The 20,486-nt window shown below is 52.1% G+C and overlaps 1 protein-coding gene across 1 annotated transcript in view; it reads right to left on the reverse strand.

The window, feature by feature from the left end:
• Cacng4 (calcium voltage-gated channel auxiliary subunit gamma 4) overlaps positions 1–5,082 on the reverse strand; it is a 61,364-nt gene extending 56,282 nt beyond the window's left edge. Inside the window, exon 1 of the mRNA XM_036196837.1 lies at positions 4,593–5,082. Coding sequence (XP_036052730.1) covers positions 4,593–4,812 — 220 coding nt within the window. The 5' untranslated portion in view covers positions 4,813–5,082. The remainder of the gene's footprint in view (positions 1–4,592) is intronic.
• Between the last annotated feature and the right edge of the window lie 15,404 nt (positions 5,083–20,486).

Raw genomic sequence — 20,486 nt, forward strand, 5'->3', positions numbered from 1 at the left:
TTGGTCTTCCTGACCTCCAGAACCATGGGAAGGAAATGCCTGTGGTTTAAATGGCTCTGCCTCTCATACTTTTAATCATTCTTTTATGTTAGCTGATATGGTAAAACAGCCCCCCAGCTGCCCTTTCCCAAGCCTGAGTGGTTCACATAAAGGATCCAACCCTGACACAGAAGCTCCACACATCTCCAGCTTCTCCACCTCTGAAAATCAGAGAATTAATATTTACCTGAAAGTGTTGTTGGAAATTGCAGGCACCTATGAAAGTCTTTGGTGAGTGATGATGACTGTTAACACCAAGGGGCCAAGGGACCAGAAGGTGGCACCTCAAAGCGGTAGGGATAGAGAGCTTGCTGTGGCCATTACCACCCACCTTAGCTGGACTGGATGGCTGTCTATGGGTTACTGCAAGTTAAAGAAAACCAAACAGAAAAGGCAATGTTCCCGGCACAATGCAGGGGCTTGCAGCTGTCCACGGCAAAGCTATCCTCTGGATGTAGGCTCTCTGAGTGGTCTGGTTCATCCCAGAGTGTGGTGTGTAGGCCCACATCCCAGCTCCCTACTATGGAAGAACTCAAGATGTAAGAAGAGTACACACCCCTCTTACCTGTGGGCAGGTGGACAGGGCTTAGGATAGCTGGAGCCCATGGAGTAGCCCCTCCCTTCTCACATGCAGGGTACAGTGCTATGAAATGTGTGTGTGTGTGTGTGTGTGTATGTGCGTGTGCACACGCGTGCACGCATGCATATATATGATCTGTGTGCCATTGTGGGAATAAAGGCTGGAGATGCTAGTATGAAAGATTCTAGCCAGGTGGATGTGATGAGGGCAAAGGATTTGCCTATCCTAAGGTCCTAAAACCTTCACTATACCTTCTCCTTCTAATGCCCAGCACTGAGCTTGCACAAAAGAGGCATAAGAGCCACACCCCCAGTGTCAAGATTGTCTTGTTCAGGTTCTGACAGAGTCGTGAGTGTGCTGGAGGCGGCTTCATCTATGGGTGATGTGGTGATAGGGCGGGGGGTGGGGGTGGGGGATGGGAGGGAAGCGTGCTGCTCAGGCTCAACTTTGCTGTGATGCTAACACAGTCTCTCAGGGTTCTGGGACTCAGCAGGCTGTGTGTGCTTTGGCATGCATGGTGGGTGTGGAGCCTTGATAGATGGATTTATACTTGTGCTTCTGGATCCAGGGTCGTCTTCTCCCTCCACATCCAAAGAGTACTTACTTCTGCCTTTGAGCAGGAGGTGATCTACACCTTCCACCTTCCAAAATGACAAGGAATTAAACAAACATTTGTTGATGACGCCTGGGACAGAAATGACTTTGCTTCCTCTTCTCCATGTCCCTGGCCTCAGCCAGAGATAGACAAAGAGATGCGTAGTGGGGTGAGGGTAGGGTGGGGAAGGCAGAGGAGCATCTGGTGGGACAAGCTAGTCCAGAACCCAGTAGGAGAGGCCGAGAGAGACACACACAGAGAAAGAGGAAGAAGAGTGTGTTATGCAATTTATGCACTGGTTGTACATCCTCGCTTCCAAATGCCTTCCTGCCAGCCACCCAACCTTGGAGCTGGGCTCCACTGAGTAGCCAAATACTTGGCTCTATTTGTAATGGCGACCCAGGAGCTGCTGGGGAAGGGCAGGGCAGAATGCAGGAAGAGCTTCGTAGCAATAGAGGCTCAAATCTAGCCTGGCTACCTCCTGCCTGCCTGGGTTCCTCTGGGCAAGTCCCAGAACTGTCCTCTCTTGCCTGCACATGTGGGTGAAGGCAGTACCTCACAAGGCTGTGTGAGCCTGCCGGGGAGCACTGTGCACCGGAGTCTTCTTACAATTGTCCAGTGGACAGTCAGGTGGGTGGAGGGAGGCTAGGGCAAAGTCAGCTCTGCTGAAGCTGGACACGGCAGCTGTCCCTCTCAGATGTCTCTGCGGACACGTCAGCGTGGAGGGCTGAGCTCTCCATGTTCAACGTGCATAGGACATGTGCAGGAAATGGAACTGGCTGTTAGTGAGTTGCCAGTAGACCCATCAGCCTCCTCAAGCTGCACGAGTCCATTTTAGCCCAAAGGTTTCATCTTTTCATCTGCTCCACCTCTTAATTTAGATGTCATGTGTGTGCGTGGTGCAGATGTCATGCCTGCGTGTGTTTGGGGGGGGGCTATTTCTAGAAAACAGGAAGAAATAGTGTATTTTACCCACAAAAACTAACACAGAAGTAGCAACCCCAAAACACCTCTTGGTGTCCCTAGGGAGTGGCCCGAGGTTAACTGTACTGTCTTGGTCTCAGCCCCCGGCCACGTGCTGGCTGGCATCACAGGAGGCATCAGTGGCTCTGGGAGCTGTCAGCTTCCATGCTGTGTTCTTATGAGATAAGCTGGCAGTTCCCGCCCAGTTATTGATTTGAGCATTGGACAAGGAATCCTGAACTAACTCTCCCGGCGCTAGGTCTCAGGAGGCTGTTCTGACCCTGGGAGGTAGATACAGCCTGCTTGTCCCTCAGAACCCCCTGAGCTTTGGGGAATAACAGAAGCAGCCCAGTTCTTCCCGTGAAGTCCCCCAGATGGCTCTCTCTGCCAGGCGAGCCAGCTGCCCTGATCAGCTCCGGGCTCTCTTGATGAACAGTAAGTTCAAACGGCTGGAGGCAGCTGGCAAGCTGCTAAGTGCAGCATCAATCCTAATTAGGATGAGGAATTAATACAGAAGGCATTGGAGTCACCATGCCAGCCAGGCTTGACGGCGGCGTCCAAGTTTCCCTTGGGAAATGGGAAGGTCCCAGCTCCATGGGTTTCTTGGGGGTGGGGGTGGGTGACGGTGGCATGATTCGCTATGCCACACATGACATCCAGTGGAGCCTGTGAGGTAGAACACAGCCCTGCAGCCCTCGCTCTCTACCTAACTCCAGTGCTGTGGCAGGTAGTGACGTGGGTACATTCTCCAGATGAGGAGTAGGTGTTCACGACCTAAGCAACTGCATACCCAAAATGATGTTTTTCAGAAGAAAAGAGGGGGTGTCATCGCGGGCCCACTAGCTCCTTTGTGAGGCATGCTTTCCCCCTTAACTATTAATCTCACACTTCTGTCATCGACAGACTGCTCAGAGCCCTGGCATGAAGCTCCAAAGTGCAGAAGTAGCCCTGATCTGCAATCGGTGTTGGGGACAAAGGTGGATAGGAGTCTGGGGTCTGGCGGGGACATGGGGGGGCGTCAGGGAGTAGACACAACCTCACAAAGCCTCCTTTCGGATGGCTCCAAACGCAGCCAGGAAGGGCCCTCTTTCTATGAGCCGGTTCCTAACCTCCTGTCACATCCCACCACACTTAAGTAGCGGGAGGGGTTGCAGCTGCGGTAAGAGGATGGAAGAATTTCCTCAACCACCCAGGGGCGGAGTGAACACAAGACAAAAGGTGACAGGAAAGAAAGAGGAAACGCTATCCAAGGATTTCTGAAAAAATTAAAGCAATGATCGCCAACTCCCGTTCTGTGTCCCCCCCCCCCCCCCCCCACCCCGTCTCAGAGCCAAGACCAAGCAGTGGATCTGCGACAACCTGGCAGAACCAGACCGCCCCTCTGTAGACACCTGTTAGTTCGAGTTTCACAGTTGGGCATGACGGGCGCCAGGAGGGCTAAGAAGCTGAGAGCATTTCGGGCTCCCGAGGCATCTGGTCCGCGCTCCTGGAAGCTGTCCCCACAGTCCAGGGAACCCGACCGCGACCTCTAGATGCATTTCAACCTCAGCACACCTCCCAGGCCTCTGTATGCCAGGGGGTCGCAGAGCCCCGCCCTGCCCTGCCAGAGCGACCACGCCCCTCCCAGCCCACTATGGGTCCGCGGACAGCTCTACGCTCCCCAGTGTGCTTCCTATAGGGGTCTCTTGCAGCCTTGGTGCTGAGAGGATGTGACCCAGGGCTCGCTGCTTCAGTTACGGGAGACGCGGTGTGGCCTCCCCTCGTGTCCCTATCGCGCAGGGAGGAGTGAGTCTGTGGCCTCATGGAATATGAGAAGGGCGTCCGGCTGGAGCTACCTGGTTCCCCTGGACCCGCTTGAGGCCCAGTCTTTACCCCGCCCTCACTCCCTCAGTTGGGGGCTTGGAGTGAGCACCTAGATGCCCCGGGGCTCCCCGCCCCCGGCCGGCCCCGCCCCAGGATGGCCAGTTCCCATAGCAATCGCACAGACACCGGTTGCCAAGCAACCCCTCCCCCTCCTCCCGCGTCCGCTCCCCCACAACCCTAGACTCCTCCCGCCCCCACGCCAGCCTCCACCTCCCCCAGGGGCGCCGGCGAGGCCCCTGGGGATCGCTTCGCTCTCGGGTTGCGCGCGTGTGCGTGAGTTTCTGTGTGTTTCATTGTGTCTGTGCGCGAGGGGGTGTGCGCGTGCGACCAGGAGTTTGTGGGATCAGTGTGTTGGGGAAGGTCCCCAGCCTGGAGGGACCCGAGGCTGCTGCACCCATGTCCACTCGGGGACCCACCCTCCCGGCTTCTTGTTCTTTGTGTCTCGCGTGGAGCCAGCGCCGCGCCCACCCCTCCCCCGGCCCACTCCCCGGGGGCAGTGTGTGCGTGTGCATGTGTGCGTGTATGTGCGTGCGCTGGGGGCAGGGGTCGTACCTTCGATGCAACACACCCGCCACAGTCCCGAGTGGGTGAGGTCGCCGCGGGCGCGGCGGGGCGGGGGCCCGTCGTCCATGGTCAGGTTGGTGCCGTTGCAGATGTGCGCGCTGGAGTACAGCCAGTAGTCGGTGCCGATGGCGATGGCCATGAGCGAGAAGGCTGCGAAGGCTCCGGCCGTGGTCAGCAGCATCTGCAGCCCGCGGTCGCATCGCACCATGGTGGGCGCCTCATAGTCCGCCGCCCGCTGGCCCGGCCCGCCGCGCCCGCCCGCCCTCCTCCCTCGGCGCGCAGCTCCGGGGGCGCCAGGGGCTGGGGGGCCGAGGGCCGGGGGGCGGCGCCGCGCTGCGCGCTCCGACCCCGCGCCCCGGGCGTGCCTGCGCTCGGGCTGCGCGGGGCTCAAACTCCGAGGCGCGGCGGCGAGTGAGGGCTGCGCGGGCTACGCGGGCCGCCGGGCGGGCTAGCGGCGGCGGCGGCGGCGGCCGGGGGCTCCTCCCTCTCGGCCCGCCCTCCCCTCCGCGCTCGGCCTGCGCCCTCCGCGCCTCCACCCACCGCCCGCCGCCCGCCGCGCTCTCTCGGCGCCGCCCCTACGCCTCGGGCCGGGCGCTCGCACTCCCCCGGCCGGGATTTCCCCTCCCCCCCCGCTCCCCTCCCCGCGCTCACGCGCGCTCTCTTTCTCTCCCAGGCTTCATTCACATTATTAGAGCGAAGGAAGCCGAGGGAAAGGTTGGTTCCCTAGAAGGACCCCGGGGAAGCCGCGTCTCCAGTCACTCCTCTCCCCAACCCCGGGGATTCTGCAATCTGTGGAATGGGGAGTGTGTTCCCTTTCCTCCTTCCCCACAATCGTGTGCTTGTACCTGGCTGTGAAGATCTAGGCATGGATGTAGAGTGAGACTCATGTCAGGTTTCCAAAAGCCCCAGATGTGGGTCACAGATCGGAGGCATTCTTTACCGGCTAAGCCGGACGCACCGCCTCCATCCCAAACTAGGCATGCTAGGGGTTCTGGCAGGGGCTGGGAAGCTCTGGACTTCAGAGGGGGATTGAGGATGTGACTCACCACAGTCACACTTCTCATGGTCTATGCTGGTAGAGGCAGGGGCACCGCAACTGTATTAAAGCGGAGCAGCCTAATATTGCAGCCTCCAGCTGTTTCCCTCTCCTCTCAGCTCCTTCTCGGAACCTTTACTTTTTCTTTGCTTGGCTTTGCTTCAGCTTAACCGGCTTTTTCTCACCTCCCCTTAACAACGCTAGACTGCGTCAGGCCCGCTGGCCTCTTCACTTAATTGCCTTTGGTGTTGGCAGGGTCCCAAGCTGGAGGTACTCCTTTTTCCTCGGAGCCACTCCAAGCTCCTTTGTCAACACCCAGTGCCCACTCTTCCCCCGCAGGAGGCCTGAAACCTGCACTGGGAGGCCACGTGTTTCCTTGCTTCATCCTTGAGGGATGTCCTGTGGGTTGCTACCCTGAACCCCTGGAAATTGAAAGAGGTATATGGAAACCTGCTGCCCTTATAATTTTACTCTCTGTGGTACCTTTCCAGCACTCCTTAGAGAATGTTAATGACCACAAGCTGAAGAGTGTGAGCGCCGCCTCCCCCTCGCCTTCTAACATGTATGGTAAATAGTAGCAATGTCCAAATGTTTGCCCCGGGAAAGTTACCTTTTGTTGGAAGATAGGAATACAAATAAATAAATAAATAGGAAAAAAAAACTCCACAAAATAATAAAGCTCAAGGGCCAGGTTGGCTACCCTCATCAGCATTGCTGGCCCTTTCTTCCACCTTTGGAGTTGTCTGTTCTGCCTTCCAAAGTTTCAAAGGACAAGGGCCACTGCTTTTTCTTCCCTTTCAAAAATGTACTGTCACCTAGTCTGGTATTCTGTACACAGCAGGTGCCTGATGTATGGCAGAATGGACCGGAAGGCATGCGATGGTGTCTCCTGGCTCAGAATGAGGCTCTCTCCAGTAGCCTCCACAATGAACTCAAGGTTCTGTGTTCTGAGAGAGGTGGTTTTCGATCTTCTCTTTGGGAACAGATCTTTGTTTCAACAGAACCCCAACACAAATGAGCCTGGCCTCCCGCCCTGTCGTGAAGAACTACCATTATCTGAGCAAATGAGGTACAGAGTCCCCACACCCCCACCACACCCTGTAGCTGCAAGCACCTCTGTGGTGCTAGAGTTCCATGACACAGGTGTTCGCTAGCTGCTGGGTTACACGGAGGCATCCTCGGCCGCCTCGGCCGTTCTGCTCAGAGCCTTCCTCCAGGACCTTGGGAGAAACCAGTGGAGTGGCCTGATTGATCTTGAGGGTGGGGTGGAGAGTAGATTTCCCCATATCCCTTCTTAGGTAGCTATGAGATGAAAACCCCTCCTCCAAGCAAGCAATCCTAAAATCCCACAGGAGATGGGACAGAAGTCTTTGGTCCCAGGATGCAAGTTGGACCAGCTTTTGCACTACACTCACAGAGGAATATGGAGAGTGTGGGAGAGATTTGAGATGGGACCAGGGCCTCAGATCATTACCATCTGCAGTCCTGAGCAGACTGATCTGGACAAGCCACACACACACCTGGAAGAAAGCTGCCTCTCCAGTCTGCCTTTCAGAGTTGATTTGGGGGTCTCAGAAATAGCTTTGGACACCCGTGGGCAGCCATTTGCGGGATGAGCAGCAAATGCCACTTCTACCTTTCTTGGAGACAAGGATCGGGATGTGCTGTGGGAACATGGAGGACATTCTGTGAATTTTCACAACCACCTCCCCAGCCCCTAGAACGCCTGGGCAGTAAAGACAAAGAGAAGTGGAGGAGCCTGCTTAAGCTCTCACACTAGAAGGCAGTGGGTTAGAACCTTGCTCAGGTCCTGGGATTTCAAGAATGGAATTCTTAAGGCTCATCCACCGGCCTGCTTGCCATTGTCAAGTTCTACTTGGCTGTGTTGTTATTTCTTGTTATGTCTGGAGAACCCTAATGGGGGTTTGATGGTTTCCCTGTCTGTCGGTGGACACGCAACCTGCAGCCACGCTTGGACTTGAGCTCATGTTGATGTAGACTGTGGAGTCAAATAAGGATTTGACCGCTGGCAAGGAAGCTGGAGCAAACTCAAGGCTGTCTGAGGCCATTCATCATGCCTGGGTGAGCACAACTGAAATCTGGAAATGTCTGCTCAGCTAGATTTGAGACTTTTAAATGGCAGAGTTTTGCTGCCTGGGGACCCTAGAGTTTTCAGTGTCTCCTGGGTTGTATCCACCCCTTGCTTGGGAGAAGATTCTGGACCAGTCTTATTCCAAAGAGATGGGACACTTCTTCCAGGGAACCACCTAGGACAAACTGTACAACTAATTACATATTTTATTGCCTCCCTCTATGGTCAAAAAAGTGGGGCACGAGACTATCAGTTAAAGGGGTTCTCTAGGACGTCCCCCCCCAATTCCCAGTGGTTCCTTCCTCATTGGTTCTTTCTGATAATTGCCTTCAATCTTTACTTCACACAAGCTGTGAAGGTGAAGCCATCATGAGTGAAATTTTCAATCTCAGATCCAGGGGTGGGCAGCCACACAGGCAGTTAGTGGGGAGGGAGAGGAATACCATTTCAGGCTGCTCATACTGCATAACACCCATGTCAGAGCATGCATGTCAAAGTGGCTGGTCTGGCAGGGCAGGCTACCTCTGCAGCTGGAGGAGGAGGAAGAGAGGCCTCCTCCCACCAGGGATGCAGCCACTGTGTGTGTGTGTGTGTGGGGGGGTGTGTGTCTCCAAAAGCCTTTATTAAAAGCTTTCTTCCTCTTTGTCCCCCCAAAAAGAACAACCTTGATGTGGCAACGTTTTGTGATATCTCTTTTCTATGCTCAAAGCAGATGGTTGTTGCGATTTGAGGAGGCTTAGCTGGGGGATTTGAGGGAGCCTGGGCAGTGTCTCAGGCACCTAGGCAGGAAGAATGATTCTGAGTTTTCATAGGCAAAGGTTGGGGATGTGTCTCGGAATGTTCCAGGGCTTGACTGGGGGTGGAGGAAGCTTATCTGCTTGGAGGCTGCTTAGCATCCAGAAGAATGCCCCCTCTATCAGATTATGCAAAGTCGCAAAAAATGACTTTCTATTCTTCCGTCTTTCAGAAGGTTCCTCTGAGGGAGAGCGAAGATCAGAAAATGCCGCTTGGCTTTGTGGATTCAAGTTTATTCCATTTCATTTGCTTATCTCTGAGATCCCATTTGAGCTGGATACATAGCTTTCTTTTTCATTTCCACCTCAATAAGCTAGAAGCCCCAGAGGCAGTCCCCGTCCTCCACAGTATAGCGGGAAGGGAAGCGGCATTTAGTGGGCGCCTTTTGGGTGAGGGTCACTTTATGGCCTCACGTAAGTTCATCACGGTATCAATTCTAGAAGGTGGATGTCTTTACCCACATTTTGTAAACAATGCATGGGTGGATAAACAGTGAACCTGGAGATAGGATTTGAACACAGCTCTCAGGAGCACAGCCAGGCTCTGATAATTACTATATTTTACCCCACTTCTCAGGGGGTGCTAAAACCACTCTGCCTACCCTGGCCCCTCCTCCACTGCTTATTCACCTATACAGTTAGATGAAATCAACTTCAAAGCACCATTGAAGTCGCATGGGGGTGGAGTCTAGGACTTCTATTGACTTCTTCCCCTTGCTTCAAAGAGGGTAGGGATGGGTTGGGACTGAGTGCTAGAAGCCACTGGCCTTAGGAGCTCACCTTCTCCTTCCTAGGGCCTTCCCTAGGTGCTAGCCAGAGCAGAAAGCAGAGGCTCAGCCCTGTAATGTCAGAGCCCTGTGGCTCCCCCACCAGACAATGCTGGCCTCTGGCTGCGGCCATCTCCTGGGTATTGCCCGTGGGAGGAAAACCCAGCACATTGCTGCCAGTGTTAAATAGTGAACCAATGAACTGTGAGTGAAGTCCCTGTGGGCTTCTTCGAGACCAGCGTGCTTTCAAAGAGAATCACATTAGGGGCTGTGCTGGGTGAGCTCCCTAGCAAGAGAGTGTTCCGGTTCCAGCCCTGCTGATGAGCGTATTGATATGAAGGGCCAGCTTGGCCAAAGCTTCCAGCCCAGCACGCTGGGGAGTGAAATGGTTATTCTGAGAACATTCTTTTCAAAAACACTCAACAGGACAAACAGGCCAGAGAGGTTCCTTTGTCCTCAGCTAGCCTCTGAAACTGAGCTGACTCTTAAAGTTGGAGATAACTCCAAGGAAAAATGGGTAGGCACTGAGAGACAGGAAGCCTTTGAACACTGGCATGAGCGGCAGGTGGGGAGGGTGGCCAGTGAAGGCACATTCCTCAGCTAATGCATGTGGTTGGTGCTTTTACCGAGCAGAGCACAGCTTTAATTCCTAAAATATAACAGCCCTGTGAAGGAGCTGGGAGAGAGGGCAGTGCCTCGTGCAAGACTCTGCTGCCAAGTGCCAGCTGGGAAAGGTGGGCTCTGGGGGAAGGTCCAGTCCCCTGGCCTCCTGAACCATGCCTGCCTTTTCATCTCCTGCCTCCCACAGCTCTCAGCCGCCTGCTGGGGCTGGAGGTGGGCTGCTCTTGGCCCTCTTGCTGTGGAGTGGGAGGGCTTGCTTTATGTTACAGGCGTCTTTCTGAATCATGCATGTCAGCAGAACACTTGCCCTCTCTCCTCTCCATCTGCCCTCCCTACCCACTTGGTCACTGAGAAGCCTCAAGTCTCTCACGCTCTTCTCTCTCTGCGTGGAAAAGGAAAGTCCTCCTATTCATGCTAACCTGGGGCTCTAGCATGCTTTGCCACCTGCACTGTGTGGCCTTGGACTAGTAGTGGGTGACCCGCTCTGGTGAAATGGGACTCAAGTATCTGTCTTGGGTGGCTGTGTGGAACAGAGGCCAGGGGAAGCAGAAATGCTAATTAAGAGTGTTTAGTAAGCACTGCCAATATTCTAGATGCTGCTTGGCCTCATGTTGCCTTACCATCGTTCCCAATTCTTCAAGGTAGGCACCATTATAACCTCATTTTACCAAAGTGACAATGAGGGCCTGAAGCAAACAAATGACTTGCCAAGGATGCTGTGATTTTGGAGACTCAGCAGTCTGGCCTTAGAGCCCACACTTACCATTTCAACTTAAATATATACTGAACAAACAGTTATTATCTTGTTTGCTAATACCTCTTTTTTTTTTTTTTTTTTTTTTTTTTTTCTGAGACAGGGTTTCTTTGTGTAGCTTTGTGCCTTTCCTGGAACTCGCTTGGTAGCCCAGGCTGGCCTCGAACTCACAGAGATCCGCCTGACTCTGCCTCCTGAGTGCTGGGATTAAAGGAGTGCACCACCACCGCTCGGCTGCTAATACCTCTTAACAATTAGGCTTAAGTACTCAGCTTCCTATTCTACCAAAAACCAGGACATTGCCAGACCCAAGCATCCTTTCCAACACAAGCCTATTAATTAACCCAGGCTAGAAATGTTGGTTGTTATCAATGAATCCTTCTCTGTGGTCCATGTTGTCTCCTGGGAACCTATGAATGGGTACATATATCCTGGGTGACAGGCACATCATTAAAGTCATTGTTTTCAGTCACTAAAACATTCTTGGAACTCTTCTCCCAATCCAGAAGACTGTGGCAATGCGTGGCACAGGAGAAGAGACACATGAGTTACATCCCACCTCATGGACTCACAAAGAATTTTATCTCCCAGCCGTGAATGACATGGTAGCAGCTGTGGTAGACAGCTGTTGTGAGATCTGGAGATGGGGTATGAGGTCTCCAGAGCAAAGGTCAGCAGTTAGGTGTCTGCCTGACCCAGACAGAGTGGCCTGACGTTAGCTCATCACACGGTAGATGCTTGTAATGAGAATCAGTATTTCCTGCTAAGCATGGTGGAAGTAATCTAGTAAGCCTAAAACTTAGGCGCTGAGACAGGGGGATTATTGCAAGCTTGAGGCCCATTTAGGCTTCATAATGGATTTTGTGCCAGCCTGGTGTACAGAGTGAGATGGTCTCAAAAAACCACCAAACAATTGAGCAAGGGAGATAGATGGCCCAGTGAGTGACTGTGAAAGCATGAGGACCTGAGTTCAGATCCCCAGAACACAAGTAAAAGCCAAGCATGGTAGTGGGCATCTATGACCCTTGTGCTTGGAGGCAGAGACAAGAAGATCCTGGGGGGATGCTACCTAGCCAATCTAGCAAAAAACACAGGCTTCAGGATCATTGAGAGACCCTCTCTCAAAGAGGAAAAAACAGTAGAGCAGTAATTGAAGAAGAGATGCTGAGTCAACCTCTACCCCCACCCTACCCCCATGCAAGCGAGCACACAGCATCACTAGGGGCATCTCCAGGGTGTCTGTTCAGAAGCACCTGCCCACTGGCATGATTGCTGTGTGTCTCGGCCTCATCCCACCTTGGCTCACAGCAGCCAGAGTTCTTAGACACCACAATGTGTCTCTGCTCCTGTTGGATTTCCTGCCAGCCTGGAAAGCAATTGGCTACCTGGATTGACAGCTTAGATGCTCCAGGTCACTTGAAATGCCAAGAAAAATACTCTTGGGTTTTGTTTCTGAAGGGAGTATTGCCACTTAGTGGGTAGTACTGCCCAGTAACCACAGTGACTCCTACAGTGTCTGTGCACAGACCTGGGGCCCCATGGTAGTTCTGTGGGTAGGAGAGGTGACCCACCCATAATAACACTTTGTGATTTTACCAGAACCAGGTGTGACTATTCCCACTGACCTGGCCAGCCATTGCAGACTCCTCTAAATATGTCACAAATAACTTCTCGTCCCAGAAGTTGTCCTAATAGAACTTGATCAGCCCAGCGGATGTTTCTGTGAGTCAGGCACCTCATCATGGGAAAAGCAATGCTAACTCTGTTTACTAGATGCTGCTGCTGCTGCTGCTGCTGCTGCTGCTGCTGCTGCTGAGGCTTCCAGAGGGCCAGGTTCTCGGAGAAAGTGTTTGGTTTTCGACTGAGTCTATAATGGGCATGCACAGTCTTTCTCAGTCTCTTGGTAATTGACAGGGACTAGAATGCTGGGCGCTTTCAGAATTAACGTGACTCGCTGAGTCTTTGGGCAAGCAGACAGGGTAGCTGTCTGGCTGCGGGAGAACTGGGGAATTTTGCAAGGCTCTGCTTTATCCCGGCGACACAGCTGGCTCCTGGGTAGAACATGCTTTCCTGCTACCATATTTCTGCTTGTCCCCTACCTTGCATGCAGGGAAAGCTCCCAGGTATAGGAGAGCCTGGGGATCTAGACACAGTCAGCATGTTCTTTACCAATACTTTCCCATTAGGGTTGTCACCAAAGACCCTGGAAACAGGCCATTGGAAACACAGTCACTACCCCAGTGGTTTTCCTGGAAGAGTAGGGGGCTTTCACATCAAAGTAGTGAGGGACAGGCGAGGGTGCTCACATGTGTCCCGAGTCCTGGCTGGCACAGGGTGTTCGGACTGTGGGATGTCAAGTTCCAGACATTTTGTTCTCTTGAGTTGCCTCACTGCACTCCACCAGGGCATCCCAGAGCCAGGGAACCCACACTAAGGCTGTGGGGCCACCAGCCTACCATTCCCCCTGTTCTGCCTCGGCCAGTCCTCAGGGAAGGCCTCAGAGCATGTGCCAAGAGAGGCAGCTGCTGCTTTGGGGAAAATACCTTCTGGAGTTTGTTGTCTGAACCCTCCCAGCTGACGCCCACAGGGGAGAAGACGTGCCAGGATAAATGGGAAATCTCTTCATAAATATTTGAAAAAAAAATACAAAAAGGAAATGGGGGGGGGACAAAAACCCTAAGTCCCAGTGTTAGGGAACTGAAGTGATTGCTCTGAACAGATGGAGGGAGCCAGTTGCAATGTTCATCATTCTGGGATTTTAGCAAGAGCACCTTTCTTGATCCTCAGTGGAGCCCTGAGTCTCCATGCTTGGTTCCTGGGGCTTTGGGTATCAGGCATGATCTGTCTACTCCTGTGGACACCCCCCAGAAGTGAAGACAGGCCTGCTAAAACCCAGTGATAGGCGCCATGCAAGCAAGCATGGATGAAGAGCTGACATGTCAGGGAGGGGCTGCTTTCTTTATTCCTACTGAAAAAAAAATTGCTTATTTAACTCAATTGCCTTGAGACATCATGACAAGTAGAGCATGGAGAAAAGTGGCTTTTAGGGGAGCCCTTGAGGGATGAGCAAAGAGGCCCCAGGAGACTGAAGAGCTAGCTAGACAGGGCTAGCAAAAGACAAAAGTGTGCCCCAGGTCAGATGGCTGGGTATGGGTAGAACTCCTCTTGCTCAAGATTTTGTCTAAAGGGAGATTGGGGAACCATAATGCTGGGGTGCCAAGGTACCCCAATGAGAGGGAGAGGTCTTGTCAAAGAAACTCCACACCCACAGCGAGTGCCTTAGCCTTACCCATGACATTCCTGTTCTGGTCACAACCCTGGGTATCCCTGGAAACCTGGCTGGTGTCTTTGTATGGTGGGTTCTAGCCTTTTGGTCTCTCACACATTCTGGTTTGTCCTCCTATAATGTCACTTACCTAGTCCCTAGCCGTCTTGGGGTCAGGACACACAGACTCTTTATGGGACAGAGACAGCAGTCAGAGGCTGCAACAGGGGCAACATCTGTGGGAGACAGACCCCTGTGGACATTGGCCTCAGGTAGGGAGAAGCTGTATTTCTAAATCTAGGTGTAACTTGGAAATGCAGGTGCATGCTCTGTAGACAGTCACCTTTGCCTTGGGACTTCTTTGCCCAGGTGGATAATCAGGCTTCCTTCCATATCTTCAGCAGCTCACAGCAGATCCTATCTGATGGAGAGGGAATTCAGCACTGGCTGTCCAAGTTGAGAGGTGTCTACATAGAGCTGAGATGTGTATCAAGTGTCTGACTCCAGCACCAGAGTTGGTGGTCACACTGACGTTGGCCAAGATGTGTTTTGATCATTATCTCTCGTGGCTTTCCTCCTCCAGGAGGTTGGAAACCACCATTGCTTCTGGAAGATGTGGGGATGGCCATGCAGGAGGTCTGGAGGAATGGAGGATCTGGAGGCTGTGCAGGGAGCCTCAGCTGGGAGATGGTACCTTTGCTCTTCTTCATCTTGGGAGGAAAACACAAAGGCAGCTCTGGTTATGGGGCTAGATCCATGTTCACCTTTGGAATGCTTTACCTGCTTTTAAGTGTGGCTCCCCTCTTCTCCAGTGTATCCATCATGGGTTCTGCCTGGAACCCCTCACTGTGGAATTGCAGCTGACATAAGAAACTGCTGGTGACACAAACCCCCTGCAGAAGACTGGGTAAAAGCCAGAATTTATTTTCTGAATTACCATTGGTTCTTCTTTTGACCAATGAGCCAGCCTGGAGCTTACAAGTACCTGGCTCTGGGTTACTCCCCCTGTGAATAGGGGATTATGGGATTCAGTCCAATCATCCTCTCAATTGATGGATTGACTTTCTCAAAACATAAGCCCAAGTCCAAACTCCAGAATCTGCAAATATGAGCTCATTTAGGGGGAAAAGATCTTTACAGATAGAAACAAATTTAGGATCCTGAAGTCATCCCAAACCAAGGGATGCTTGAAGTCCAAAGATAAGTGTCCTCATGGAAAGGACAGCTGGGGAGGAAGAATGGATACATGGTGGGGCATGCCTGTCATCCCAGCCCTGGGAAGGTTGAGACAGGTGGATCATAGAGACTGCTGGCTGGCCAGTGTAGCTTGATCAATGAGTTCCTGTGAGAGATTCTGTCTCAGAAACAAGTGGACAGCTCCTGAGGACTGACATTCAAGACTGATCTTTGGCCTACACACACACACACACACACACACACACACACACACACACACACACACTGCAAATTAAGAACAAGCATATGATTCAAGAAGGGAAGTGGAAGGGATGTGGAAGGGATGCAGAGGGGAGCCATGTGAAGACTGACTGGTGTTATAACCCAAGACCCACCAAGGACTGCCAGCAGCCAGTCATGCTGGGACAAGGTATGGAGTGCACTTTCTCTAAGAACACCTTGATCTCAGGCTTTTGACCTTCAGGATGTGGAGAGAGTTAGTCTGGGTTAGTTTTAGATTAGTGATAGTTTCTTATGGTAGTCTCAGGATTCTCGGGTACCAGGGCCCACGTGCTGCCAACCAGGAAAAAGCTGTAAAGTAAGCACGTGATCTCCAGCTCTAATGGAACTTCCCATCCATTTGGAAGGGGATAGACCTGCCTGGATGACCCTAGAGAGGGATCTAAGGACTCAGGCCGCGCAGAGTCTCTCTCCTCTTTGTAAACTGACTCCTCCTTCAGTTTTTCCATCTCAGTAATATGCAGCTGTCAGCTCATTGCTCAGGCCACAAGTCCGTCAGTCACCTCTATATTCCCGTGTCTCCTAACCTCCCACTGACTCTACCAGTCTCCCACCTAGGCTACATTTAGAAGCTTTCTGTGTCCCTTGCTCTGACACCTCACCTGGCTAAGCCAATATCATCTGTCCTGTGGATGATGAGAAGACCCTCAAGTGAGTTTGCTTCCTGGTTCATGCTGGCTCTTCAGTGTCTCTGTCCCTCCACAGGGCATGTGTGAGTTTCAGTGGTGGATGCTCAGCTGAGATCCCATTGGAGCTTTCCATGCTCAGCATCAGCACCCTCCTGTCCTGGCGGCCACCTTTCCTTCCTCCAAATTTCCCCAACTTTGAGCTTTTACAACTCAGAGAAGTCACAGCATAGCTCTGGGCACATCTATAAAGTTCCTCCTTTGCTCTTCATTTCACATGACCTCAGAGAGACCTTTCCAGATTCCCCAGTCTGGTTAATAGTTTTAGCTGTTTTCAGGCCCTTTCCTTTCCTTTTTCTTCCTTCCTTCCTTCCTTCCTTCCTTCCTTCCTTCCTTCCTTCCTTTATTTGGTTTTTCGAGACAGGGTTTCTCTGTGTAGCTTTGCGCCTTTCCTGGGACTCACTTGGTAGCCCAGGCTGGCCTCGAACTCACAGAGATCCACCTGGCTCTGCCTCCCAAGTGCTGGGATTAAAGGCGTGCGCTGCCGCCGCCGCCGCCGCCACCACCACCCAGCTCCTTTATTTTTTTTAAAGACAGAATCTCATTATATAGTTTTGGTTGGCCTGGAACTAAGTATTTGGATGAGGCTGGCTTTGATCTCATGGAAAGCTGCCTGCCTCTGTCTTCTCAATGATGGTATTAAAGGCATATACCATCATGCCTGGCTTCTTTTCCTTAGCCCAGAAAATAATATAAGGACTTCTGTCTGTCTGTAATGCTGGGAATGGAACCTAGGACCTGTGCATCCGAGGTAAGTACTCTGCCACAGAGTCTCAGCCATAGCCCGTGGCCAACCTGTTTGATGCCTATCTTCCCACTTCCAGCCGGTGGGCACTGTATTAGCTTCTGGTCCCCCACCCAACCCACAGGGCCTCAAATAGAAATGATCAACACACATTTGCTGAAAAAATTAAATGAAGATATTTCCTGAGCTATATGAGGGCAGAAGGGTAATGAAAAGTAGACAGCTGAGTGGTGAGCTTCCCGGTTCTCAGGTCTTACAAGTTCAATATTGCATGGGTAACAGACTCAGCAGTGTTATTACTTCAGTTTCCTCTCTCTTCGGAAAGCTGTGTTCTTAAAGTTGATTTCCTCAGGGCTGGAAAAGGGGGAGGGCCCACAGACTTCATACAGGGTGAGCAGGTGCCCAGAAGGAAAGGGTTCCTGAGAAGTGTGGTTAAAATGCACTCCCTGAAGAAATGGGTTGCTGTAGCAACCACCCTTGTTCTCCTCCAGAAGTAAAACAGAAGGAAGAGGAGGGCAGAAAGTCAGCTGACTGTCCTGGGCGACAGAACTGTAGGACAAGGCTGTGGAATGTCCCCTTAGCAGGGTAAGATGGCACTTGGCTTGCTCTCCTGGGCAGGGGACGCTTACCTGACCCGATTAGTCCTGTCTATTGCTTTTGGGCTAGCTCATGTAGGTGGTGGAGGGGTTAAGGGTGTTGGCTATGCCTCTTGGGTCTTTTCAGAGTCACATGCCAGCTTCCCAATAAAGGCTCCCAGTAACTTGGTGTTTAGGAAGACCCTATGTTGGGTCCTTGACTAAAGAGGGATTGCCTCTTAACAAAACTGCAGGCAATGTAGATTTGTATCTATAAAAGGCTTCTCCTAGAGGAGAAGCCACCCACCTGTGCTAGGAGAGTTCACCAAAGGTATCAGAGTGGGGAGCTGACTCTCCAAGGTGGCTTTCCATTGTGCAATCAGAGTTCCTGGGGCACAGTCACCAGGCAACCTGTGTATGTGGGAGAAGGGGGGCAGTGGGGCCCAGGTGTTGCTGAAGTACACAATGAATATGATATCCACTCCAGCTTGTCTCCCGGCCTCCTCGCAGCTGACCTGTTGATGACTACTTTTCATAATGGCCAAAAGGTCCATGACCTTTGTAGGTTCACTTCAATCCTCCATCTCTGCAGGATGCATGTGTTGAACCCTCTCTGTGGCAGACAGAATAGTGAGTCTCCAAAGATGCTTACATCCTAATCCCTAGAGCCCATATGGACATGAGTGAGGCAGATGGAGACAGCTGCTCAGCCTGGATAGCTCATGGCAGGGGTCAGCTTGATTAGGCCAGTTTACTCCTCACTCTGACACCTTTGGTGAACCCCTTATGTGCATGAGCATTTTGTCTGCATGAATGTATGTCTACTCTGTGCATGCCTAGTACTGGAGGAGGCTGGAAGAAGATACCAAATCCCCTGGGACTGGAGATCTAGTCAGTTGTATGCCACCATGTAGATGCTGGGAACTAAACCCTCATCCTTTGCAAGAACATCAAATGCTCTGAACCCTTGATCCAGCTCTCCAGCTCTTCAGTGATATACTTTCTAATAAATTAGTAAGCCTGTTTCAATGAGTCTTGTGAGACATCCCAGTAAATCTGGATGTAGAACCCCCAAATTACAGGATGGGCCAGGGGCACAGGCCGGACAACCTTGGACTTTCAGTGGACACAGGAAGTGGTGGGCATTCTTGGGGATGGACCCCTCCTGCCTAGGATCAGATGCTAATCACAGTTAAATAGGGTCAGAACTAAATGCACTAAGGATATCGAGCTGGTGTCCTCTGTAGAATTCCAGGGCTGCTGGCAGAGTAATCCCCACATAGTTCTCGGTGACCACAGGTCTCCGAGGTCCTTGATGCTGTGAGTCTCTAGGAGAAACTGGGTTGTTTACTGCTCTTTGCTCAGTTGGACACAAAGGGCTAGCTTATGGAAAGAGTGTCTGGAAAGTGACGTGGGGTGTGTGCCCTGAGGCCTGGTGTACAGCCAAGAGGTGTTGGATTGGAAAGGCAGTCTCATGGGGGAGCAGCCTTGAGGCACCATGCGCTGACTTCGGCTTGGCTAACCTGCTGGAATCTCACCCAGAGCTGTGGGGAACCTCTGAAGGATTTCTAGCTAGGAACTGACATGTTTTGATCAGCCTGACTGGAGATGTCAGGCAGAAGTTGAGCATGTCAAAGATGATGGCGCCCAGTGGATCAAAATAAAGGCTTACTAGAACTCTGAGCGGAGAGGGTTCAGCTTGCTAGGGAGAGGTGAGGGGCCCACATACTTGGCCCTTTCTCTTGAGGGTCCTTTCTTCACCTCCCGCTGGCTCTTCATGCTGGTCAAGGTCTGCTAGATACTGTTCGACCTGCTTCAGAGAAATTGCCAGAACCCCACAGACCGATCCTGTGGCCTCCATCCTGTGTCTTCCCTCTTTCTTAAGGGATGGGCACCAAGGAAAGAAGACAGACAGAGAACAAAGTTGTCGTCCCAGATGGGAGTGCCGGGCCCATCATCCTTCTGTAAATTAAATGTAAACTGTAAAACTGATTATTTAAGGGATAATTGCCATTATTTTCTAATGGGAAAAGGGATGGTGAATTCTGTGATGGATTGCTGTGGCTGAGTGATGAGAGGTGATTAATTAATTTCAGGACATCAGCTGTGAAACCAAACTTCACCTCAGGCCATGCCATGCTGTGGCCAGCTCTTTGTGGCCTGGCTTCTGGTGCTGGGGATCTATCCACAGAATGGTAGGTGAGTGGAAAGTTAGAGGGGGACCAGGGTCTGCGCCGTGGTCAGGAAGGTCAAGGTCCAGTTGAGATACTCTGGGACATCCTGTTCATGTCTGTCCTCCTGAGCAAGCCCCACTGTCCTCTCGGGTTCTGGGTGTTGCCTTGTTCCTCCTTCCCAGTAGTCACAATGACCATCCCATTTTATTTCCAGCGTACTCCACCCTGAACTGAGACACTCTTTCTCTCAGTGCCTTCAAAAACCCAATTTTCCATTGCACAGCTGTGAAGCCTGAGATCCAGGGGGATCTAGCAATTTCCCATGCACCCATGAGTGGCAGAGTCAGGATTGATCCCAGGCCCGGGAACTGAGGAAATGGCTTCATTGGCAAATCGCTTGCAGTACAAGTATGAAGACTCTTCTTCAAACCTGGTCTTGAAAAACCAAAACCAAAACCAAAAATGACAGCACCTTAGGTATGACACCAGAGGTTGTTTACTGATCTGTACACACACACACACACACACACACACACACACACACACACACACACAAATATGCACACCCATGGGCACCAAACAAACCCATGGAGAGCCCAGTAGTCCTGTCTACCACAGATCACCCAGGCTCTGCCCTGGAGCCCCCAAGGTTCTCCTCTGACAAGTTCTAGATGGGGTGGCGCCCACTAGTAGGGGCTGTTTTTAGCTTGCTGTGGCTACTTTCAGTGGCAGCATTTCCCAGTTACCTTTACGTGTCTGTCTCCCCATCACACTGACCTCACACATCTCACATGGCTGAGAAACTGACCTACAGACAGACAAAAGGACTGTCCCCATCAGACCTCCTCTACTGTCTCTACCTGCTCCATACACACACTCATTTTCATCCCCAGTGCC

This window comes from Onychomys torridus, chromosome 8 (assembly GCF_903995425.1).
Source record: "Onychomys torridus chromosome 8, mOncTor1.1, whole genome shotgun sequence".
NCBI lineage: Eukaryota > Metazoa > Chordata > Mammalia > Rodentia > Cricetidae > Onychomys > Onychomys torridus.